Below are 26,569 nucleotides of genomic sequence, written 5' to 3'. Positions count from 1 at the left end.
GTGCCCTTCTTAATGCCTATCACCCAGTTATCCCATTCCCCCACCCACTTCCCCTCAGCAATTCTCAGTTGTTTCCTAGAGTTAAGAGTCTCTTATGGTTTGTGTTCCTCTTTTTGTCTTATTTTACTTTTCCTTCCCTTCCCTTCCCCTGTTCATCCATTTCTTAAATTCCATATGAATGAAATCAGATGGTATTTGTCTTTCTCTGACTTATTTTGCTTAGCATAATACCCTCTAGTTCCACCCATGTCATTGCAAATGGTAAGATTTCATTCTTTTTGATGGCTGAGTAATACTCCACTGCGCGCGCGCGCACACACACACACACACAAACACACACACACGCACTCTTCTTTATTCATTCACCTGTCGATGGGTATCTGGGCTCTTTCCATAATTTGGCTATTATGGACATTGCTGCTACAAACATAGGGGTACATATGTCCCTTTGAATCAGTATAATTGTTGGGTTGTAGGGTAGCTCTACTTTTAGCTTTTTGAGGAACCTCCATACTATTTTCCAGAATGGCCACACCCTTGCATTCCTACAAAAGTGTACAAGGGTTCCCTTTTTCTGCATCCTTGCCAACGTCTGTTGTTTCCTGGCTTGTTAATTTTAGCCATTCTGACTGGTGTAAGGTGGTATCTCACTGTGGTTTTGATTTGTATTTCTCCAATGTCGAGTGATGTGCATTTTTTCATGTGTCTGATGGCCATTTGTATGTCTTCTTTGGAGAAATGTCTGTTTATGTCTTCTGCCCATTTCTTGACTGTATTTTTTGTTTTTTTGGGTATTGAGTTTGATAAATTTTTTATAGATTTTGGATACTAGTTCTTTATCTGATAAGACATTTGCAAATATCTTCTATTCCATAGGCTGTCTTTTAGTTTTGTTGACTGTTTCCTTTGTTGTGTAAAAGCTTTTCATCTTGATGAAGTCCCAATAGTTCATTTTTGCTTTAATTTCCCTTGCCTTTGAAGATGTGACTAGCAAGGTGCTGCAGTTGAGGTCAAAGAGGTTGCTGCTTGTGTTCTTTTCTAGGATTTTGATGGACTCCTGTCTCCTATTTAGGTCTTCCATCCATTTTGAATTTATTTTTGTGTATGGTGTAAGAAAGTGGTCCAGTTTCATTTGTTGAGGAGATATTTTTTCCTGCTTTGTCGAAAATTATTTGACCATAGAGTTAAGGGTCCATTTCTGGGTTCTCTATTCTGTTCCACTGATCTATGTGTTTGTTTTTGTACCACTATCATACTGTTTTGATGATTACAGCTTTGTAATACAGCCTAAGGTCTGGATTGTGATGCCTCCAGCTTTGGTTTTCTTTTTCAACATTGAATCTTTAGGATTTTCTATATAGAGTAACATGTCATCTGCAAATAGTGGAAGTTTTACTTCTTCTTTACCAATCTAGATGCCTTTTATTCCTTTTTCTTGACTTCTGTGGCTAGGACTGCCAGTACCATGTTGAATAAAAGTGGTGAGAGTAGACATACTTGTCTTGTTCCTGATCTTAAGGGGAAAGACCTTAATTTTTTACCACCGACTATGATATTAGCTGTGGGTTTTTCATAGACAGCCTTTATTATGTTGAGGTACATTCCCTCTAAAAACCTACTTTGTTGAGAGTTTTTAGCATGAATGGATGCTGTACTTTGTCAAATGATTTTTCTGCATCTATTGAAATGATCATATGGTTTTTATCCTTTCTCTTACTGATGTGAGGTACCATGTTGATTAATGTGCAATTATTGAACCACTCATGCATCCCAAGAATAAATTTTGATTGTGCTGAATGATTTTTTTAATGTATTGTTAGATTTGGTTTGTCAATATTTTGTTGGAGACTTTTGCATTCATGTTCATCAGAGACACTGGCCTGTAGTTCTAGAGAATTCTTGAAGAAAAGAAATCAAATGTAAGTTCTAACTAGATAGCTCACTGAATAAAAATTTGAGCTTTTAATGTTTTATTATTAAACAAATTTACCTTTTACTTTTATAAAACTAGTTTACTTTAGGTACATGATATATCTACCCAATATTATTTTAGGGTATTCGATTGGGGCTTGTTGAACTTCCTAGAATGTTTATAGTTTTCAGTAAATTTGGAAAACCTTTTGGCCAGTATTTCCTCAAATATTGCTTCTCTATTCCTCACACAACCACTCCACCCAACCTGTGACAGACATGTAGTATGGGCAGGAAATAAACTTTTGCTGTACAACAAAAATTTAAAAAGATCCTGTAGTTGTTGTTTCATTCACAGGGTAACTTCTAATTTAAATATGTACCTTCTGACTGACAATAGTTCAGGTAGAGTGAGGAACTATTTCACTTCCTTCTGGTAGAGAAGGCTATCACCTTTTTGAATTTAGGCTCTAGAATGGTGGCCACATCTAGCAACTTAATTATAAGACCAGAACTTTTTCTTGACTCTCCTAGAATGCAGTCTAAATTCATTATAAAATTTACTTCTGGAGGTTTTACTAGTTGTCTCTATTGCTAGTCTACAAAATCCATCTTTAATCTTCAATAACAATCTGAGTGCTCTTAAAATATTTCTATTATATTCAGGGTAGACTCCTAATTCCCAAATGATTCTATAAAGAGCCAAAGAAATAGCAGGAAGACAAACTGTTGGATTATACTACCTTTTATTTCTTCAATTTATTTCTAGGCAGTAATCATTTAAAATGCTCCCCCAAATTCTCCCTCCATCTATGAATCTGATTTGTTCCCAAGACTCTTTATTTGAATGTATAAATATCTACTCTTATGAGTTATGTGAGTGCCTCAGAGTAGTCTGGCTCTGAGGTTGTTTACCAACTCTCATTTCTTTTTAATGGAAATGGAAATGGAGGTAAGAATAAAATACTAGGTTTATGGATCTAATGTGGCGGATCATCAGCACAAAATGTAACCATATTCTGCTCTCTACCTGATATAATGGAAAGAGAGAATCAGAAAAACCCTTTGGATAAAATTTTACAGAGAGTCGACAAAATGATCCTGTGATTGATACTCATTTGACTGAAAGTCCTTATGTTTTATATGTAAATGCCTGGTGAATTTGTATGACTTGTATAAAACTAAAGATGCCAAAAAAATTTACTGCTTTTATTGATTATATTGCTAAATACTAACAAGGCTTTTAGAAAATAAATCCATACACTTCCTTACCTGGGATTAGAACAAGGTACTCTTTGAGTGTTAACATTATCACATAAGGGTTCTCCTCCATGATAGATACCTGTTCGAACATAAATCTTAAAAAGAGAAAAAAAAGTATGTGCATATAAATATACACAAACAATACATGAAGGCACACAGACTACAGAACCAATATTAAATGATATTAAAATATTGTAACTTATATGAATGAGAGAGAATCTATTAACAGTTTCTATTAAAATGTTGCTTTTCTCTTCTCCCTTTCTTCACATATATACTAAGTTAATACTGATGCAGATTCTTCACCAAACAAAATGTGTTGTTGCCTCTAAGGTGACATCAGACCATAAAAAAAAATCAACATAGACTCACAATCCCTTTAGGCCAGGTATGTAATTCCGACTTTTTCATATTTTAGAAAGATAAATTGGTATATATATTAAATATTACTTCATATTCTTAGCAGTTCGAACAACACTCCATAAAGACATTAATATTTCTGCAACAAAACACATGAATATTTACACTAAATGGGATATATAAAGACTATAAAAAGTCTTGCTTCAGTTAGGTCAGGTTTTGCTGCCGAATGAATTCTGTAAAACTCATGGTTTTAAGAAAGATTTATGGAAGTTAGAATTATTAGAATTATGGATATTAACATTATAGACAAAGGACTGTAAACTATGCAACAGCTGAGGGAGAAGTGGTTTTCTAGATATCTGAAAACAGTGCAGGTCAACAGATTATTATACATAGTTCAATTAAAAAGTTTATATAAAATAGTAAGCATCAACACTTGACTTTACCTTGTCAATGTCTCGAATATTTACATTTACATAGGTTGCACAAAGGATTTTTATTCTGAGTGCGCTATTTATAACCCAAAGGGATTTTGTAGATGTTTCTCCATTCATATATGGTGTAGCTGTGGAGATGCGTCTGGAATAAGATGGCATTGTGAAACAGTCCATTGGCAATTGGGAGTAAAGGCTTTCTTTAGCCATCAACATCAAATTGGGCATCCTTCCAAGCATTATACAGCTTCTTATGTACTGTAAAAGATTAAGAAGGGAGGGGAAAAGCCATTTCTTATAAGGTGTTTTATTTTAAAAGCAACAGATAAGCAAAAAAAATGAAAAAAGGAATTAAAAACAATGATTAGAGGATACTCATCATGAAAACACTGTTTATATCTGAACAATGTTAACCAGCTTATCCATATCTAGAATCAGACCCCAAATATTAAATATATAAATCTAAAGGAAAAAAAAATCTGTTCTCTCTAGTTCATCAATTTCTCAGATTAAAAATTGGTAGTATTAAAAACAAACTTATGAACGCTATTCACCAATTTTAACCACTAAACTTTCAAAGAGTATGTCCTAAAAATAGATACTTGTCTCAACTTTTACATTTCATATTAATATTTTTGAAGCTTGTTACTCACCTTATACTGACTTAGAGGATATTTTTCAAGGAAGTATTCATCACATCCACATACTTTTAAAATATACTTGCCCTGATATTCTAAAACACAGAGTTTTAGTTGTTCAGATGATAGCAACATACTTCTAGTTTTTTTTCTGATTGCTTCAGCAATTACTTGTTCTGGAACACAGTCATGGTTGATTTTCAGAGTATACTTCTGTTTGTCATTATTTGGAGAAACTATTACCCAAATCACCACTATTATTTGCCCTATAACAGGAAAACATTATTAGATGCAATCACCATATATATTTCATTTTTCAAGAGACAAATTTCAAAAAGCATATACTATACCATTTTTTTCTAACTATAATCAGAAATGACTTATAAACAAACTAATTAAATACAGATATCAGGTAGAAATCACAAATCTTCAAATATGATAGAGCTGCCAGGCCATGCCCAAATCTTATGTTTTATGGCAAGCACACAAAACTGTTACTAGTGGGTCACAAGTACCTGAGGCCAAGCTAATTTTCATTCTAAACTGCATGAATACTTCATGAGTATGACCCCTGTGAAGAGTGACTCTTGATCGTATCAAAGGATCAACAGTACCTAAAGTAGAAGAGTTTCTGGTAACTATGGGAAAGAATCATGGAGACCTAAAAAAAATGCTGAATCAGAAGGAGAGAAAAGATGGCGGAAGAAAGGAAAGAATAGGAATTTTTAAATGCTTTCCTTTTAAGATCAATTAAGCTGGGAGGAGGGGGTAAGATGATGAAAATGAAAAGATTAAAACTATGGTAGAGTGGTCCAGGTGTTCACCATACAATTCTTTCAACTTTTCTGTAGCATAATTTTTATAAAGAATGTTGAGGGAAAATTAAGAGACCTTCATTTTAAAAGGTATGCTCAAGTAGAAAAGAATTTCAAATGAAGATAGTATGTTATACTGCATTAAACTACTTTAAACAATATAAGCGAAATAGCAATAACAGGTCTCAACTTGTCTACCAACAGAATTTTATATTTAATAATATGTAAGAACTTATTCTATCTATAACTTCAAGATGAAACCTTCACCTTGTTATTTTAAAAAATAGATATCTATCTGATACAATATTTTCATTTCCCAAACGTGTATAAATTTCCATGTTCACTTAATTCTAGAAATTGATATGTTAAGTGTCAAAAGTCAACCTATATTATCACTCATGCTCAGATTTAATTATTGCATTTAACATTAAGAAATCTATTGCTCTTTGTATATATGATAATAATAACAAAAAGGTGCAAAGTTTTCCCAAAATTTCATGAAGTATTTCTACTTATACTTTTTTATTTGTAAAAAGATAACTGACTATAACTGTATTAATAATAAATTTCAAACTCGAATTTCTTCAGTTTTATTTTAAGATACACAGCTAACCAAGAGATCAGCACCATATGTGCACAATTCATTCAATCAATAAATATTTATTACACACATACATTTGGCACTCAGCTATATCTTGTCAGTGTAAGTACTCCCTGTCATCAAGAAGATTATCATCTAGCTGGGATAAAAAGACTGTACAAAAAATATAGCCACAGATAGAAATTTTTACTATGTAGTAAACACGGCAGACTATTTTCTTACCTTTATCTAATTTATTATATATGTGCTTTGGCAGTTCTGGTGAAGATTCTACATTTGGAGGATAGACATACATTGCTCTACTATGAGGTGAATTAAGATCCCGAAGATCCACAGCTTCTTTACAAACATTCAGAATATTTCTTCGGAAGTCCTGTACTTCTGGATCTTTAACCATATCAAATTCACACACTGGCATGCCGATAGCAAAACCTTAAAAAATTATATAAAGAATATAACATTCTATTAAACATATAGTACAAACATGTTTCTTACAAATGGGGAACTTGATAGATTTGGAAGATCATAACAAAGAGGTCTCTCTAGGTTTAAAGAAATTTTGATGAATACATATAGTAAAGCAAGAATTGACAAAGACTCAAATATTTTTAATATATAATATATGATATATTCAGCAATTTGGAACAAAGGCAGCAAGCATCCGTGTAATATTTTTAAAAGAGTAACAAAACAAAACTGGGATATAACAAATCTAAGTCGACCCTACAAGATACTTCCTAAAGAAAAATTTATAGGACACCACCAACGTGTTAAAAATAGTTCCTTAGCCAAGTAGGCAAAAAGTACTTTCGATTTGTAATGGTTTTTAATCTCAAAATCTATTTAAGGTTACAAAGGAATTAACTGATTCAGACAGAAATATTTTAGTAATGAGAAAATAGTTAAGTTTCATAGTTATTTGCTTTTAGAAAAGGACAATGCCATTTAGTAAAAAACTGTGTCATACCAATTTCTCGATTGAGGATCTTTTCTTCTCGGTTGCCTACTGGCTCAATTACTTTTAAAAAGGGTTGAAAAAGCCGAAGGTCACAAAGTCGTCTTGTTTCATCAAAAAATTCTTCCCTTTCTGCTTCTTGGGTAACACTTACGAAAATGTAAGAAGATTCATCTTGAAGAAGTTGATGGAGAGGGTACTTTCTTGCTTCTTTAAATAATTCATGCTTTATAGTTATTAATGTAGCCTCACGGAGGCATTCTAACGTCACTATCATTCCATTTGGTAGTAAACATTCTACTAGGATTCTTGGGGGCATCAAGTGGATGCCCCACAGTTCACCTGATGATGGTCTTGGAGGCATTGTTCTGATCCTTTACAAGTTTTACATATAAAACTATTTTAAGGAATTATATGTGTGGCTGTCCCAAAGCAGAAATCTAAACCAAAGGGAAAAAAAAAAAACAGATGTTAAAAGAAAAACTATAGAAGAATATATTTATGGCATTACTAAATATAAAAGTTCATTTCCTGTATTTTGAATTGATTAGGGTATAAATAATTTATCTTAAATATTTTGATGGAGACTCCTGCCTCAAATTAGGCTGAAATAATTGATTCCAAAGCAGGAATTAGAAAAAACACTTGTATTTAATTATGTTTAATAAAATGATTTAATTAAAAACATTTTATTCTAATAGATTTTTTAAAGTCAGGTCTTATCAAGACAGAGCCAAGGCTACAGGGAAGAATGGACAGTTTAAGTTGTAATTAAAGCTAAAATTCCCATCACATATCACCTCTATCATTCTCTTCTATTTTATGGAGCAACAGAATTTGGACTGGAAAAGATCTTTTAGATCATTGGTCCATTTCTCTCATTTTAAAGATGAATAAAGGTGAGAGAAGTCAAATCTTCCTTTTCACTCCCTACCTCTACCCTGTGGTAATGAGAAATTACATGGCTTTGTCTTTTTTCTTAAATTAATCTTTGTGATTTCCTTCTTCCTACTGATTATTGTCTAAGTGGCATCTTAGACCATTTTGCTTTTAAAGTATAATTTACATATATATATTCAACTCAACCACTGAGCCACCCAGGCATCCCATGATGATGAATTTAAATGATCCAACTAGTTTATCAAATAACCCAGGTCTAATTATTCTGACTGAAATGAATTGATCTACACAAATGAGACTCACTGACTCTGTTAGTACATGTTAGTACAATGTTCCAACAGTGTTACTTGTAATATTTTTAAAAAACAAAGTATTATGATTTGAACCCCTCATTTTTTAAAGATGTCAACAATCTTGGGGATTCTTTTTTTTTTTTTTTTTTTTTTAATTGAAGTTCGAGGGCAGCCCGGGTGGCTCAGCAGTTTAGCATTGACCTTCAGCCCAGGGTGTGATCCTGGAGACCCAGGATCGAGTTCCACGTTGGGCTCCCTGCATGGAGCCTGCTTCTCCCTCTGCCTGTATCTCTGCCTCTTTCTGTGTGTGTCTCTCATGAACAAATAAATAAAATCTTAAAAAAAAAATAACTGAAGTTTGATTTGCCAACATATAGTAGAACACCCAGTACTTATTATCTTGGGGATTCTTTAGAAGATACTGCAAAACCCATGGAGCCACAAATTTATTTTTTGCTGCTTATGTTTATATTTTCTTCTATTCAGCAAGCTACACTGTAAAGGCATTAAAAAAGGAAAATGAGGGACACTGAAAAAATAAGAAATGAAAGTTAAGCTAGAGAAATGAATCAAAAAGGCCCAGATAACTTATTATATTCGATTATTTTAATAGGCATTGTGGACAACAGTCATAAATGGCACTGTTTATTAACTAAAAATGCACTGGGGCTGTTCTTCAGGACCATGTTAGGTCCTGGGTATATGATAATGAAGACGACAGACATGGCCCTTGCCCTTATAAGGCAAAGTCAAGAGTGTGAAGATTATGGGTTTGTTTGGTACAGGATAATTAAATTCACAGGTAATTAAATCCAGAAACCCGTCTTCTCTGACTCCTGTTTGTCATATCTATTAACATCTAATCCATCAAAAACTTTGTCAATTCTATGTCTTGAATCTGTATACTTCACTACCACTCTTAGTACCTTGAGCCAGGCCCCTACTATTTCGTGTCTGGACCAGTGCTACAGCCTACATGGTCTCCGTGGATCTAGGTTTGCCCCCTACAATCCATCTTTCACCTTACAGTCAGTGTGAGCTAGACAGGGCAATAGGGTCTACTTTGAGCAGACATTTTTACTGTCTCAGTTGCAAACAAGTACTGACAGTATGCTTCAGAGTTCTAATATATGAAGGAGGTGAAAAATAGAAATAGCAAAAATTTCAAGCCTTCCCCCATCTGTAGAAGTATAGAAATCAGTTGGAAGACAATAGAGAATGTAAAACTATTTTTAATAGTTGAAAATGTTTCTTCAAATTTATAAAAGAGACCCACTGAAGTTATAGGATGCAAAATATAATTATTCTTTTTCCAACACTTCTAAATGAAAATTCATTGGTTAGTAAAAGGACCAGATGGATCAATCTGTGTGCATAATTATAGAAGTGACTTAAGCTAAGCTTTTAAAAACATACCAAAAAATTTGAAGAATGCAGGGGAAATGCCAAATGACTACTTTTAAATGATGATCTGACTGCATAAAAAAGTTCAAATAAAAACAAAACCAAACCACAAGGCACACCAAAACAGCAGCTGTGTTTATAGTTTTCTTTGTTGAATGGCCCTAACAGGTCCATGTTATGGAATCATAGGGGCAACTATTTTATATAATAAGTAACATCTAAGAGTCTCATATGCTCCCTAAGAATTAGCAAAAGAGAAGTCTAGTACAGCAGAGAGATCACAGCTTCTAATCTTCATCCTACTATAGTGTATTTATGGTTAACAAACAAGTATTAAATACTGGAGGGTATTATGCTGAGTGAAGTAAGTCAGTCGGAGAAGGACAAACATTATATGTTCTCATTCATGTGGGGAATATAAATAATAGTGAAAGGGAATATAAGGGAAGGGAGAAGAAATGTGTGGGAAATATCAGAAAGGGAGACAGAACGTAAAGACTGCTAACTCTGGGAAACGAACTAGGGGTGGTGGAAGGGGAGGAGGGCGGGGGGTGGGAGTGAATGGGTGACGGGCACTGGGGGTTATTCTGTATGTTAGTAAATTGAACACCAATAAAAAATTAAAAAAAAAAAGAACAAAATATAAACTATACTTTGAATATCAAAAAAAAAAAAAAGAAACAAAGCTAATGGCAGATGTGTTTGTGTTTGGTGGCGAGTCTCTGCATTTAAGCAGGTGTGGGAAGGAACAGCATTTGCTAACTATAAAACCAAGAAAATTCATACAGAATAGTAAATAGAATTATCCACTTTTTAAAAAAATAAATTTATTTTTTATTGGTGTTCAACTTACCAACATACAGAATAACACCCAGTGCTTTTATTTCTCTGCAACCTAATGCTTTTTGAGAATGCCCACAACTATTGAAAGGAAAATATTAACCAGAATAACAGGCAGCCATCATACATTCAATAACACTTCCAGGCAAATTTCAGGGGACATTTAGGATCATTCCCTTAGGACTTGTGTCCAAACCAGAGTTCGGAAATTCATTTTGGGGAAAATGGCTTTGAAATAATTGAGCACCATAATGTGGCAAAGCTGCATAATTCAGGTTGGTAAAATAACTGTTTAGAAAGACACACAGCTTAATAAATGGAAAATAAAAGCACGTGGGTGAAATACTTTGAGGATAAACTAAAGGCAAAGAGAAAAAAACAGAAAAATTGGTTACGCTGGAAAATGATCAGGAAACTATGGTTTGGCTTGCTGGATCGTGAACATCAACACTTAAACTACATTGTCTGTTAAACTCCTGTCTAGGAATAAAGAAGTATGTGTGTACGCTGAAACATAAAAAAATAAATAAATAAATAAATAAATAAATAAATAAATAAATAAATACTCGAGACACACCCTTCTCATTTATTAAGATAATAAATCTGATCATAGCCATAAAACATTTGGAGATCCTGGAAGGCAGGCACCAGTTGGCACCGTGGTAATACTAAATAGAAGACAGAGGATGCTAACTTTTTTACTTATCTTCTTATGTCAGGATTTATTCTGTACAAACCATTAGTTAGAGCTCACATGAACAGAAGCATAGAAGAGGCGAATGGAGCTAACGTTACTAGTCAGTATAAATCATGCACTCAGGTGGCAATAATCCTTTCAGGGTAGGTATGATCATTTCACATATGAAGAAACTGAAGGTCAGAGAAGTGAAGTTATTTGCCACCAGTAAATGCTAGATACAGATTTTGAATCCAGGTCTAAATGACTTCAAAGTATAAATATACTATAACCATGGGGCTATTTGGGCTTCAGTTATGGCCAGGTAATACTCACTGGTGGTGAATAAGGAAATGGGCTCTAAGGTTAGACTGGATTAAAATTCTCGCTGCCTTAGTAAACAGCTGTCTTGTGCAGTTTAATTCATCTCACTGAACTTCATTCTCCCCACCCGTTTTGTTAAGTTGGGATAATGGCAGAAAATTCTTCAGACTGTTGTATTAGATGAGATAATATACGAAAAACATGTACATAGCAAAGAGATTGGCATACGGTAAGGATTCAATAAATGTTAAATATTACTAGTACACCCTCACTACCTTTTCAAGTTATTACAAATTATCTTGGGCTAGTACCAGACAGGGATGGGAAAAAGAGGTTTGAGTTCTTTTACAGAGGGAGGCAAGTAAATAAGAAGCCTTATAAAGCTGTGCTAGTTTCAAGAACTGAACTTTGAACGTAGTACTGGAAATGCAAGGCTCACTTCCAAGTCTGGAATATTGGACTGAGTGGCTCAGAGGCTGGTACTTTTGCAGCTGTGTCTAGTTCCCTGAACTCCTAATATTCCTATCTAAATGGTACATCCGTGTACACCTTACATAAGGAATCCTTTGCTAACCCCTCTGCCTTTTTTGGAGAAACATCTACTTGTGCGGGGCTCTAAGCTAAAAATGCTATGAAAACTAAGGTAAATAGGTAAAATCTAGTTTATTGGGGGAATGAAAGACAAGAACAACTTTGACAGTGGAAAATCATTATACGACAGAATGTACTTTGAAAAGTCACAGGAAATCTCCAACTGCTTGAGGTTAGGGAACGCACAGAGAGGTAAAATTTAAGTAGAATATTATAGATTAGTAGGGATCTTGTGGGGAAGGTAGGGGTAGCTTGGACATGGGGGAACTGGATGAGGAAAGCGTTTTAGATTGCCACAAGAGTATACGTGCAAAGTCACAGACCATGAAAGAACACAGCCTGTTACCAGCCATAGAAGTTGTTTTTCATTACTTGAGGAAGTGCATGGGAATAGGTAAAGTATGTGGCAAGGAGGGAGAGGGGAGAAGTAGGCAGGGGCCAGAAAGATAGGTGGATTCCTTGTTAAGGAGTATGAATTTTACGTAGTATGCTGTAAGGAAAGAGAATCTTCTGAAGTATTTTGAGGAAAAGAATGACAACATTTTTTTCATGATTTTAAATTTCAGACTTTTAAAAAGTATTTCTCTTCAAATACAGGATATAGTTAAGTTAGCATTAAACCAAGGTGTTAAAATGGTATCTTCCCAATTCCCCTAATTTGGAAAAAAAAAAAAATCCCTAAGTCAGCAAATATACATATGTAACATTTTAAATAAAAGGGCCTTTACACGATAGAAGAAATTAAATGCTGATAACGAAGGTGGAATTATCCAAATGTAAGTGCATAATTTATTTACAAAGAGAAGGAATTTATTTGAAAAGCAATAGAGGGGAATAAATCTATAAGATTAATATTTAAATATTAATCTATAAGATTAATATTTAAAATAAGAATCTCTGCCATTGACAGTTTGAAGTCACAAAAATGTATTTACTAAAAATAAAATACTTTAGGATTAAGTACTACTCTATTGGCTTTTTTTCTTTTCTTTTCTTTACAAACCCTTGTGTTGAGGGCTGACTTTCCATAAATTGCAGCAAGGAAGCTGCTCTGCTACATGGAAAACCCTGACCCAGAAGCAGAGTCTACCAATGGTTTAGCACTAGATTCCCCATAAATGTGTACTGAGTAACCTGTGAGGGGCAGCCCCCTTTCTGACCATGCCCCATTTCCTGGGATGAGCGGTTCTGCTGCATATGAGGTCCCAAACTTGACACTCCTGGGCTTTGGAGTTCAGAATGCCAGAGATATTCATATACTGAAAAATTACAACTATTCAGGCAGGACTCTTAGGAAATAAATTGGTTTTGCTTATTCTAAGTTTTTATATATCTAAACATAAAGTATTTCAACCGGGGTGGTCCTGCTTTCTTAAAAGAGTATATATAACTCACAATTTACCTTTTTCTTGATGAGTTAACAGTCCTCATTATAAAACCAATTACTGTGCTATTCTGAAACACAATACAGCAAAGCACTTCAGTACTATTGAAGAGTCTGAGTGTATTTTCGGCCCTATCCTCAATGACCCCAGGACGGAGATAGTGCTTTTTAAAATGTTCCCATTGGGGAGTGCCTGGGTGGCTCAGTCAGTTAAGCATCTGCCTTCGGCTCACGTCAAGATCCCAGGGTTCTGGGATGGAGTCCTGCAGCAGTCTCCTTGCTCAGCAGGGAGTCTGCTTCTCCCTCTGCCCCTCCCCCCACTTGTGCTGATTTCATAAATAAATAAATAAATAAATAAATAAATAAATAAAATCTTTAAAAAAAATAAAGTAAAATGTCCCTATCTCCTTGTTTTCCAGTAGTCAACGGTCACTTCTCAGCTGTGGCCAGTTGGCCTCCTTTTCTTCAGTTACTCATTTCTAGTCAGCATCAACACCGACTACCATTTTATAACAGTCTCTAGACTAGAGAACAACAGACCAAATTATGATATCAAAGCCTCTGCTGTAAAAACTTAGGAGCACAACATATGTAACAGATACCTTGCTGGTCACAGATTTTGTTTACTTCCTTGTTCTGGTGTTAACATGACTGTTAAAAAAATTACTGTGTTTGGGCAGGAGGCACTGAAAGTCTTTGGTTCTTAGAAGGCCTGAACCCACATTCATTTCCTCTTTAGGGGTAGGTCTGCATTAGCAGTCCCAGTGAGGGCAATAGTACTGGTCAGCTGGAGTAAAGACAACTTTAAGCAAAATAAGCAGCAGAAATGAACAGTAAAAAAATAGTCTCAGAATCTTCATTGTCACTTGACTTTTACAAGTTGAGGGTTTCTTAATTCACTGGACAATTTAACTTAAACATCTAATGTGTACTCTTTCAGTTCAAGACGACAATGACATTTTAATAATTTGTTAAGTCCTAAATTCAAAGTCTTTCCCCGCTTATGATAATAGAACAGTATTTTCAGATTTCACTGTTTAGGGCAAAAATTGGCAAACTATGGCTCACATGCCAAATCCAGCTCACCACCTGTTTTTGTAAATATATTTAAATGGGAACCCAGCCAATAAATTGTGTTCACATATTGTCAATGATGCTTTCTCACTACAACAGTAGAGTTGAGCAGATGCTAGAGACACCATGTGGCTTAGAACATTTAATATCTGGTCTTTTACAGAAAAAGTTTATTGGCTTTTGGTAAGGTATCAGAATTACCCAATGTATCAACCTGCGAATTTTCTTACTTTTTTTTTTTTAAGATTTATTTATTTATTCATGAGAGAGAGAGAGAGAGAGAGAGGCAGAGACACAGGAGGAGGGAGAAGCAGGCTCCATGCACCGGGAGCCCGACGTGGGACTCAATCCCGGGACTCCAGGACTGCGCCCTAGGCCAAAGGCAGGCGCTAAACCGCTGAGCCACCCAGGGATCCCCTTACTTTTTTTAAAAAAGATTTATTTGGGAAAGAGTATACATGAACGTGAGCAGGAGGAGGGGCAGAGGGAGACGGAAAGGGAGAATCTCAAGCAGACTCTCTGCTGAGCACAGAGCCCTACATGGGTGTCAATCTCAGGACCCTAAGATCACGATCTGAGCTAAAACCAAGAGTCCGATGCTTAATGATTGAGCCACCCAGGCAACCTCAACTGGAGAATTTTCTAAGTGCACATGGCTTAATAAGCCAAAATTTGTTAAAATAAGCAGCTTGTGTTTTTTAGATATCTATATACCACAAATACAGAGGCTTTTATAAGTATTTACTGAATGAACAAAAGTCTTACAAATGCTTATTTCTTATTTAACTGATACATTTAACTAAAGTTATTTGATTTAATGGACATATTTACAAATGAGTATATTTAGATATATGTTGACAAGATATTTTCCACCCTCTTTCTCCGAGAGGTCAACTGGAAAACATTAACATGTAGTTTGTTGATAACTCAGTTGTATCTGTTTGCTCATTAACTAGAAAATATGCTTTCCTGGTTATTTTTAAATTACCAAATGAATCCTTACTTTAGTCTGATTTAGAACAAAATAAAAAACTTGCCTCTGTACTTGCTACAGAAATAACATGATTAAAATCTTGATTAATAATTCTATGATCTGGGGCACCTGGGTGGCTCAATGGTTGGGTGTCTGCCTTAGGCTCAGGGCGTGATACCGGGGTCCTGCTCCTTTTCTCTATGTCTCCGCTTCTCTCTCTGTGTCTCTCATGAATAAATAAAAATAAAATCTCTAAAAAAAATAATTCTATGATCTGATTACTCTCCTTAAAAGTTATTTTAAATCCTTCCAGTTAATTACTCCCTTTCTTAATGTTACTAGCCTCTTACATATATATGATAGTACCTTAATACATTCTTAATATCTATTATGTACTATCTATTATCTATTATCCTTGTTTGACTTACTACTAACTTTTCCAGGATGGAGTCTCTTTTGGCACACTTACAGTCCTAGAGCATAAGAAGTAAGTAGGAAAACTAAATTGTTGAAGTTATCCCAGGGAAAAACCCAGGCCTGAAACAAGTAATAGAAGAAAGAGATGGAAGAAGACACTTCATAAATGGAAATCAAAAGCACTGAGAGACTAACTGGATTTGAAGGATAAGAAGCATAATTTTAAAATATTTCACTGCAGTGGAAATGCATGGAAGGCAAGCGTTTTTTTTTTGGTACAATTTTTCATGAGCCCCAGTTTGGGCCTCTAAAATTCTCTTCTTCCAAGAGTCACTGAGCTGTTGTTGGAGTGAGTCCAAAGGGACAGCTGTAATATACACTAGTGCTGGAAGGATGCATTTTATCCACTTTCTTTCAAAATGCTGTCCTTCACTGACCTTTACAAGCCAACCATGAAAAAACAGATTTAACTCATTCTCTTAGTTATTCAGAGAGAGACCTTAACAAGTTTAGGGTGGAAAAATAGTTCTCATGATCAGTATGTAGAAAATTCAAATTCCTTTAGGAGGAGATAGAATTCGTTTTCACTATTAAATTCATAGTGCTGTGAAATACACTTCAGAGATTTAAAAATACATTTTAGAGATGTAATGATTTATTTAAAATAAGGGTTCCCAAATATGAGATTCATTGATGGGCTTAGAAAGGGCCTGTGCTAATGGATTTTTTTTTTTTTTTTTTTTTAATGATAGTCACAGAGAGAGAGAGAGAGAGGCAGAGACACAGGCAGAGGGAGAAGGAGACTCCATGCACCGGGAGCCCGACGTGGGACTCAATCCCGGGTCTCCAGGATTGTGCCCTGGGCCAAAGGCAGGCGCTAAACCGCTGCGCCATCCAGGGATGCCCTAATGGATCTTTTTTTTTTAATGACAAACAATTAAGGACCAAGTTAGTAACATCTACATCAGTGCAGACTGTTTTAGAAAATATTTTATTTCTTTATTTTGAGAGAGAAAGAGAGAGAGAGAGAGAGCACAGGTACGTGCTCGCATTAGCTGGGGGCGGGGTGGAGCAAGCCACACTCTTCACTGGGTAGGGAGTCCAATGCAGGGCTCCATCCCAGGACTCTGAGATCATGACCTGCCAAAGGCAGACACTTAACTCACTGAACCACCCAGGTGCCCTGGTAGACTTTTGATTATCAATAAATGTGAACAAGTACTTTATTAATAAGGTGGGTTAAAACAATCCAGTGTGACTAGCAGAATCGAATAGGGTAAACAAGCATAAAATGCATTACTGAAGTATAGATTAAAATATACTTGATCTTAGATTATTAACTAATGAATTTAAATTCCATATTTTATATAGATAGGTAAAGAAACATTACCAAATCTCAAAATACACAGTCACTAATTTTCTCAATTTGAACTTTAAAAATTCAAATTTTAGTGTGATAAAATTTCTTAAAATTTAAACTCAAAAGGAGACTAAATAGATAGAGGTGATGGTTAGAGAGGATTATGAGGAAGAGTAAACGTAGTTAAGGTAGAAAATACAACAAAAGATATTTCACAATATCATACAATTTAATAAGACAAATGACTCCACAGTGATGTAGAGTTTTCCAGGAAATACTTCTTTTCTCTTTGTGAGAGAGTCAAGGCAGGGTATTATAGCGTCACGTAAAATAAGGAGCAGGCAGTCAAACAAAAGTCAATGGTAAATTAGGCAATTCTAGAAACTCCATTTAGATCAAGATGGCAGTATTTGGTAAGTTATGATTTCAAAATATAGAACTGAAAGAACGACTAGTACTTCAAATGAAAAATACATTAATATTTTGCTTTATTCAGTAGAATACTTTTGCTCTACTTCCTTGATTCTTCCTTATTAATCAGCCCACCCTATGACTGATGGCATATATTGATAAGACAGGTGGATAGAATTAAGGGTACCTCCTTCTGTCTCAAAAAAGGGACAAAGCTAATGATTCCATAAAGAGAATCTAACGAGTGACTTGAGCTTTAACATCTTAATACCTGGAACAAATAATCAATGGACCTGAAAACATTTTGAAACCTCGACATTTTTTCAACTATGGTATTATTCAGTGTTTAGTAGCAAAGAAAACAACATATGAGCCCAGTCTAGTTCTATGGGTAGAGCAGAAATGATCTAACCAGTGTTTCTGCTTTGGTTCAGATCACTACTCCATCATCCTCAGCTCTACCAACTCTATGGAGAACAATGCAATTCTCTCTCTCTCTTTTTTTAAGATTTTATTTATTTGAGAGAGAGTGGGGTGGTAGGAGTGGAGGGAGGGATAGTGAGAAAGAGTCCTAAGCAGACTTTGCACTGAGTGTGGAGCTTGACACAGGGCTCGATCTCACAACCCTGAAATCATGTCCCAAGCCGAAACCAAGAGTCCATTGCCTAACCAACTGCACCCACTGAGGTGTCCCAAGAGAACTCTGCAATTCTTCTTTTTTTCTTTTTAAAGATTTTATTTATTCATGAGCGACACAGAGAGAGAGAGAGAGAGAGACAGAGACAGAGACACAGGTAGAGGGAGACACAAGCTCCACTCAGGGAGCCTGACGTGGGACTCGATCCTGGGATCCCAGAATCACGCCCTGGGCCGAAGGCAGGCGCTTAACCGCTGAGCCACCCAGGGATCCCCGAACTCTGCAATTCTTTAGACTTCTCTAGGAGTTACGTTATTTGCATAAAGTGAATAAAAACAGTTACTACCTCACAGTGATTGATGAGTTAAATGAAATAATACATGTTAAATCCTAGCATAATGCCTGGAGCATGGAAATTCAATAAAGGTTCCCTCTCATCTAGGGGACCCATGCTATCTAGATCCATGGGTCCAGAAAGGAGCCAGAACTTTATCGTTTCAGGCTTATTTTATTTTAGTTTTAAATTTTATTTATTTATTCATGAGAGACAAAGAAAGAGAGGCAGAGACACAGGCAGAGGGAGGACCAGGCTCCATTCAGGGAGCCTGATACGGGACTCGATCCCAAAACTCCAGGATCACACCCTGAGTTGAAGGCAGACACTCAACCACTGAGACACCCAGGCATCCCATCAGGCTTATTTTATAATTATTAAAAAAAAAAAATTTTATGCAGAATACTTTACTTATGTATTTGAAATCTGTATAAATGTCTTTGTCCTCATCTTTATATTTGTCTCTGTATTCTTACTGAACTTCAAAATCCCTAAAGGATGAGGCCTGTACCTATTTCTTTTTTTTTTAAGATTTTACTAATTTATTTAAGAGAGCAGGCACATGAGCATGGAGAGAGGTAGAGGGAGAGGAGAAGCAGACTCCCTGCTGAGTGTGGAGTCCTATGGGGCTTGATCCTAGGACCCTGAGACCATGACCAGAACCCAAGTCAGATGTTTAACTGACTGAGCCACCCCAGTGCCCCTGAGGTCTGTATCTGTTTAACTCAGTTTATATTCTCAGCAGAGCATAAGCATCAAATGGACATCTGATATATTTCAATAATGATAAAACATTAAAATAATCAAATATAAGTCAACAAGACATAAGAAAATGGCAGAAATATGTACAAAAATTTTTATTCTAGAATTATGCTATTTATTATTTGTAAAATCTACTTCTTTGTATGTATACGTAAGATTATACTGGCTTTCTTATCTAAAGAAAAAGAGAGGAAATGCAATGAGTGAAAGAAATAAAAATGCAAAGTCATAGTAACAAATATTTTGGCCCTTGAACTGAAAAAAATAATGATCAGTTAGGAAAAGAGAGAAGTGAAAGGGTATTACATAGACCATACCACTGATTTTTCTCTTCATTAAAAAAAAAAGTCTTTTAATCATATTTGGTTTGATTGCAAATAAGAAGAAATGGTCTTTTTGGGCTAAAAACCAACAACACAGCTCATCTCCTACATTAAGTAATATAATATTTGGTTCACTGAAGCAATACTTAAAGAAAGGAAACTTGGTATGATATGGAGAGTAACTTTTTAATGAGGAAAAAAAAACTTCCCTTGTAAATTGTTACAAACTAGTATCTTTTATGTAAAGAGAGAAATAACCCTAATGTCTTTAAATTTTATAGCTGTATCTACATCTTGGAGGGCCAAGAAAATACTTCAACAAGACAGGGAAAACAGAACCCCAATTATACACCTGGTTGCTTCCATGAAAATTTAACCAATATGAGACCAATGAAGGGATAGGCAAACTCAGCATGGAAGAAAGGAAATGCAAAATACAGAGGAGTTTTTGAAGTGTTACTCCAATTTTCTCCTAAGCAAACATTTTAGCTCCCAGGGAACATAAAGAGAAGAGTTGCTGAAAGCTTAAACTTTTACAAATAAGGTTATAAGCTTACTTAAGTTTATAATCAAACTTATTACTGATGATAACCAAAATGTGGGGCTCATAGTCCTTTGTAATTTCCCTTTACAAATGAGACTCACATCCCATATACTTCAGGAACAAAAGCAATTTATTATATGGTATTGCATAGATCTTGTCAACCACACAGTTTCTTTCTTGATTGGCAGGTTAAGGAAAAAAGTATAAAAGGGTTCCACTTTCAGTTTAAAATCAGGATGAAAACTAACTTTCCCGTTTTTCTTTCAAAAGCCGGTGGGCGGGGGATCCCTGAGTGGCTCAGCGGTTTGGCGCCTGCCTTTGGCCCAGGGCGCGATCCTGGAGTCCCGGGATCGAGTCCCGCGTCGGGCTCCCAGCATGGAGCCTGCTTCTGTCTCTGCCTCTCTCTCTCTCTCTCTCTCTCTCTCTCTCATAAATAAATAAATAAATAAATCTTAAAAAACAAACAAACAAACAAACAAACAAAAAAAAAAACAAAAGCCGGTGGGCTTCACCAAAAATAACTTCACTCTTTCTTGACTTAAAGAAGCTAAAAATCAACCATCCTGGACTTGGTAGATTTGTAAAATTGTTATTTCCTGGCTGCTAGTGATTCATGGAGAAAGAAGAAAAAAAAAAAAGAGTAGATCATCCAGGTCCTAGCTAGATAAATTCATTGAAAAGTTTAAGAATATCTAAATTAGACATCTTAAATAAGAATATCTAGAGAAAGGTAACTATAGTAATGTGTCTTCCAGCTCACTTGACTTTATTCTTTTAAAGACCTGTAATAAACTGAAGGCAAGATGTTTCCATAAGCCACCAGGAATGAGAATGTCGTTCCCTTAAGTTTATCAAATGACTTTTTCTTTTTGATTTTTTCTGGTACAGTGTAATGCCTTTATAAGCCTTTCTTTGTCTTTGAATACCTTAACAATCTCCTTCCAAGTCTGCCTGCCACTATGGGTGAGGGTGGATGAACTTCTGGAAACACCTGTTTCATACTATTCCATTCTCTCTATTCAGCAAGAATGAACAGCTACATTATTTCCTTATATAATGGGATGAAGACACAGTTTAATTACTATGGGGACTTCTAATCAAGTACTATTCCTTCTGCTGGTAGCTCTCTAGTGTCTAGATGCATTAAAACTTGTTTGCACTCCACTGATTAACCGTGTGGTCTTTCTTGACAATGATGAAAAGATGAGTCTTATACTGCCATTATAAAGTGAAACTTGAGTTAGCTATAGATTTCTCAGTAGATTCAATTGTTCTCTCTTCCTTGTACAGAACAGGTAGTTTGTGTCCAGAATGAGAAAACAATCCCCAAATGATAAAATAGTAAATGTTCAGTCTACTCCAGTCCAATAGGGAGAGCTACCTTTGACTGGAGGTACTAGCAGACACAGTATATTCACCTAATTGAATCCAGACATATTTCTTTTTTTTTTTTTTCCAGACATATTTCATAGAAGGTCTCCTTGCTTTGGAGTATTATTTTCACTTTTGACCAACTCAACATTCTAAATTCAAAATCTGCCATCTGCTCCATTTTCTGGCAATAACAGAATAGTTTAGTATTCAATAGTAACAGTGAAAAAACTCCACTGCAAGTAATTATGACCAACTTTAATAGTGATTTATCATCATTCAATATTTGATCTCTGATAAAAGGGCTATTTCATTAAAGTGAAATTTGAAGTAATGTCCAATAGTTGTTTGGAAAGCAAAGGAACACATATCTCTCAGAAGTGCAATCAGAGAGAGAGGAGCTTAATCTCAGCACAAGCATCACCTAGCCAAGATGTGAACAGGAGAGTTCTAGGAGTGATAGCAACAACAATGTAGAGGCATGTAAGTACAAATAATTTATAAATCAATTTTTTGGGATCCCTGGGTGGCGCAGCGGTTTAGCGCCTGCCTTTGGCCCAGGGTGCGATCCTGGAGACCCGGGATCGAAGCCCACATCGGGCTCCCGGTGCATGGAGCCTGCTTCTCCCTCTGCCTATGTCTCTGCCTCTCTCTCTCTCTCTGTGTGTGACTATCATAAATTAAAAAATTAAAAAAAAATTTAAAAAAAATTAAAAATAAATAAATAAATAAATTTTTTAAAAGCCAGTACAATATGGGCATGGTACTTCAGAATCCACTTAATGATGAGAGAGAAATATTAGTAGATGGTCTTTACTTTGCCTTTTTAAACATTTACTGTTCACTTACACTTAATACGATACAATGTGCCTTTATCTGGGATGCTATAGTTACTAGACCTTAAAATGAGAGCAATGAGAATGACAAACTGAAATGGGTGTAATTGTGTAAAAATAGTAACATAAGTGTTCAATAGATAGAATATTTCTATTTTATTCATTGATGTTCAATATGTCATCTGTTGACCACATTTATTGTAAACCATAAATTACCTTGTAATAATTCAGTAAGTTAAAGTGCTTCCTTAGAAAATGTATCAACTGACAAGAACTTGTAAATCAGTTATTTAACCTAAGTTATTAAATTGTCTATTATCCCAACAACTGCTTCACACATTACAGTTTATTAGGTAATCTTGCTGAAATTAAAATCAAGGCACAGACTGAGTTGTAAGAAAGTTTGAAACAGAGAACTTAAAGGAACTAAAATTCTAAATCTTCACTAGGGAGTAACAAGTCAAGAAAGGGAATGAATGCAAAGATTAAAGTGAAGAGAGAAAAAAACATTCCAGGGTTGGAGAGAAATATTGTAGGGGATGATAACAGAGATCTTTGAGTCTGTGCTCAGTAATGGTTATTACAGAGATGGATACATGATGGAGAATGCTGATGTGAAAATCTGGAAAGCCATCTATTATGGTACAGTACATAAAGAGCACATTCAAACGTTTATTTCTTAAATTGGAAGATTAAGGTTAAACTAAAACTAGACCATAAACTTTTAACTTCATCTAGTCAATACTAATAATTTCCATTATTTGATAGTTGCCTAATGGTCTAAGTGATCACAGTTTGATAGCCTCATCAATTTGGTGGGGCATAAGAAAAAAAGGCTCAGAAAAAATTCTTTAAAGTAGTCTCACTGTCAGAATACTGCAAGTCAGAAATTCACCTTTTGTCACAAAGCCCCCAAAAAGATAAAGCTTTCTTCAAAGATAAAAGTATGGGTTCTATTTTTATAACATAATTAACAAAACCACAATAATTATTTTATTAATCTAAAAAAAATTACTTTCACATCTCTAGGAATCAGCTAATTAAAACCTGTGCTTGGTTCCTTTGTTCCAATTGGCTTTACAATACTAGTGTTCTTACCCATCACTAGTCTACTCACAATGGTATCATTAGCACTAAGATCCAAATAACAGTGCTGTATTTATGACTGCACTTTAGTTTACACAAAAGCAAAATTCTGAGAAGAGCATGAGTCATTATCCCCAGGGTAAAAAAATAATGTTTCTTTGGTCAGAATATGAAACTTATTACTGAAACCAGTAATTTAGCCTAGAAATTCCTTTTCTGAATAAATGGAACAGAATGTTTCTTTTCTCTATTCGAACACTCCAAAACTAGCAGAACTGTCCATCTGTCTGCTTTTACTACTCTACATATCTGGTGTGTGGTGACAGAAAAACAACCTTTAGTCTAACTATTTTCAGTACTGCTCTTTTGTTCTGTCCTGTCAGAATGTCATCTCCCCAGGACAAAATACAGACAGAGAGACAGACAGACAAAGAAACACACACACACGCACGCACGCACACACCCCTCTTCCTATTTGGGTAATCTATTACAAAGTCACTGTAAAATATGTAGAGAACATTCTAAAAAGTGGATATTTATTTCCATAATGTTAAATATTAGTTCTTAGGTTCATATTTTATATCTCATCTTAAAACATATTCATAATTAAAATGTTAAAGTTACAAAAATAAGGAACTATTGGGGCGCCTGGGTGGCTCAGGTCATGATCCCTCCGTCCTGGGATTGAGCCCCCAGTTGGACCGCCATGCTCAGGAGGGAGTTTGCTTCTCCCTCTCTCTGTGCCCCTCCCCCAAGCTTGTGTGCGCACGCGCGCGCACACACTCACACACACTCTGTCTCTCACATAAAGTCTTTTTAAAAAAACATAAGAGACTAATGATGTTTTAAATGATTAAAAAGTTTTCCCCCAAATTTTCCCAGTAACAAGTCATAATCTTTCTAGGATATTTTTCTAGCCTCCTTTAATTATTCCTTTTGTTGGTACCTCTTACTCTGTTTATTCGTGATCTCACCACTCTCTCAATCCCGAAGGTTGGATCCTTTGGAGTTCTCAACTCCTCTTGCATGATACCACTTCCATTCATTAAATCACCTACAAATTCATCACTTTTTTGGGAGAGCATATTCTCTATCAGTACTAAACCCTAAAGAATTCTCATATGGAACAGTGACAGGTGTCTAATTCAACAAGCATTCATAAAGCCATTGCTATCTTACAAGACACTGGCAATTAAAGTGAAGGGGGGAAAATCATTCATATGTGTACATAAGTGAAGGTGAAAAGGACAGAGTTCTACCCTTTATTACCTTACAATCTATAAGGCAGAATATAGTAATTATAGCACAAAGTGTATATTATGTGCTTGTTTAAGGGAAAGGTGCTTAATGAATTGTAGAATTTCTGATAGATAATGAGGTGTAGGAGATAAGTGAGGAGTAGGTTAAGTGTTCAGTATGAACTAAGGCAAAAAGCCCCAAGAGCACAGTATTCAATTCCCATCCCCACCCCCTGCAATTTGTTATCCAGTGTCACTAAAACTGGCTACCTAAAACACATATCTAATCACATGGCTACTCAATTAAAATAATGTGGTGAAATTCTGTTATCTACAGAATACACTTCAAACTCAAAGTCTCAAAATCATTACAACTATGCTCTGCAACTTCGTTCTTTTTTTCCCCACACTCCAAGCTCTAATCTTTCTAGATCAATTTTTTTCCTTTACAGTTTTCTTTGCTTTTGTAAAGAGTCCATGATCTTTCTTCTACCTCTGTCCTTGTTCATTGCCATTTCAATCATGCTTTTCCTTGACATTCAGCCTAATGCTTTCCCTTCTGTCCCTTCAGTCTCATTAAATTTGATTTATAATTCCAGATTAACTTTAGAATCATTTTGTGAAATTCAAAAACAAAGATCAAAGCAAAACTTGTATTTTGATTAACCTTGATTCATAATAATTTAGGGAGAACTGATATTTTTACAAGATATCCTTCCTATCCAAGGGTGTACTTACACACTTACCTGTTTTACAATGTTCCTTAGCAGTTACTTTTTAATTGTACTATAATTAACATACAGTGAACTGCACATATCTTAAGAGTTAAGTTTGATGACTTTTAACAATTTCTGTATTCATGTAGCCACCATACAAAACAAGATAAAGAACATCTATTAACCTAGAACATTACCTCACGCTCTTTTCCAATTCATTTCTCTCTCTGCCCCTATATGATCACATTTTGATTTCTATAATCATAGGTTACTTTTGCAGGTTCTTGACTTCATATAAATTAAATCATACATTATATTTACTCTTTTGTGTTTGGCTTCTTTTGCTTAACATATTGTATTTGAGATTTATCCATGTTGTTAATGTATCAGTAATTAATTCTTTTAAATTGCCAAGTAGCAGTCCAAAATATATTTCAACTTGTTTAGCCATTCTCCAGTTGTTGAATATATGGGCTGTTTCGGCTTTGACCATGAACATCCTTATGTTAGTTTTTTCGTTTTTGTTTTAGTGGACATATACTTTTTTTTTCTTTTGGTAAGGAAGGAGTACTCTTGGTACCTAGGAGTAAAATGCTGGATTATATGGTATGCAGACCAACTACTTATCCTCAAGAAGGCCTGCTTGCAAAGTTGACCCTTGATTGGTGTTTGGGAACCTGGATCAGGGATTTTGAGAGAGTTTCCATTAAGTGATAAAAGTGGTTCACTGTACCTAAATTGTTTATGAAAACAACATGTATTATGTTGAATACCTGCACTTTCTGGAATTTGGGTATGTGCTGGGCAGATGGATCAGCCTCAAAATATTTATGTACTGAATTTAATAAGCTTTCCTGGTTGTCTACATTTCATACAGGTTGTCTCAACTTCTAGCTGGGGAAATTAAGTGTATTTTGTGTGACTTATAAGTACTGAGACTATTTCTTTCCATTCTGTGGCATACCTATTCATTTTAATGTTGTCTTTTGGTGAGCAAAAATTTTTTATTTTGATAAGGTCTTATTTATTTCATTTTCCTTTATGATCAGCATTTCTTGTGTCTTTTCCAAGAAATCTTTGCCTTCTTAGTAGTCT

General features: G+C 35.2%; 1 protein-coding gene across 1 annotated transcript in view; it reads right to left on the bottom strand.

Annotated features, from left to right (window-relative positions):
* PIK3CA (phosphatidylinositol-4,5-bisphosphate 3-kinase catalytic subunit alpha) overlaps window positions 1–26,569 on the bottom strand; it is an 81,824-nt gene that overhangs the window by 26,491 nt on the left and 28,764 nt on the right. The window contains exons 2-6 of the mRNA XM_077879708.1: window positions 6,993–7,420; window positions 6,248–6,457; window positions 4,625–4,875; window positions 3,984–4,229; window positions 3,184–3,269 (exon numbers count right to left, since the gene is read on the bottom strand). Coding sequence (XP_077735834.1) covers window positions 3,184–3,269; window positions 3,984–4,229; window positions 4,625–4,875; window positions 6,248–6,457; window positions 6,993–7,344 — 1,145 coding nt within the window. The 5' untranslated portion in view covers window positions 7,345–7,420. The remainder of the gene's footprint in view (window positions 1–3,183; window positions 3,270–3,983; window positions 4,230–4,624; window positions 4,876–6,247; window positions 6,458–6,992; window positions 7,421–26,569) is intronic.

Source organism: Canis aureus, chromosome 31 (genome assembly GCF_053574225.1).
Source record: "Canis aureus isolate CA01 chromosome 31, VMU_Caureus_v.1.0, whole genome shotgun sequence".
Lineage (NCBI taxonomy): Eukaryota > Metazoa > Chordata > Mammalia > Carnivora > Canidae > Canis > Canis aureus.
The sequence above is the reverse complement of the archived record's forward strand: the minus strand, read 5'-3'. Positions and strand labels throughout refer to the sequence as shown.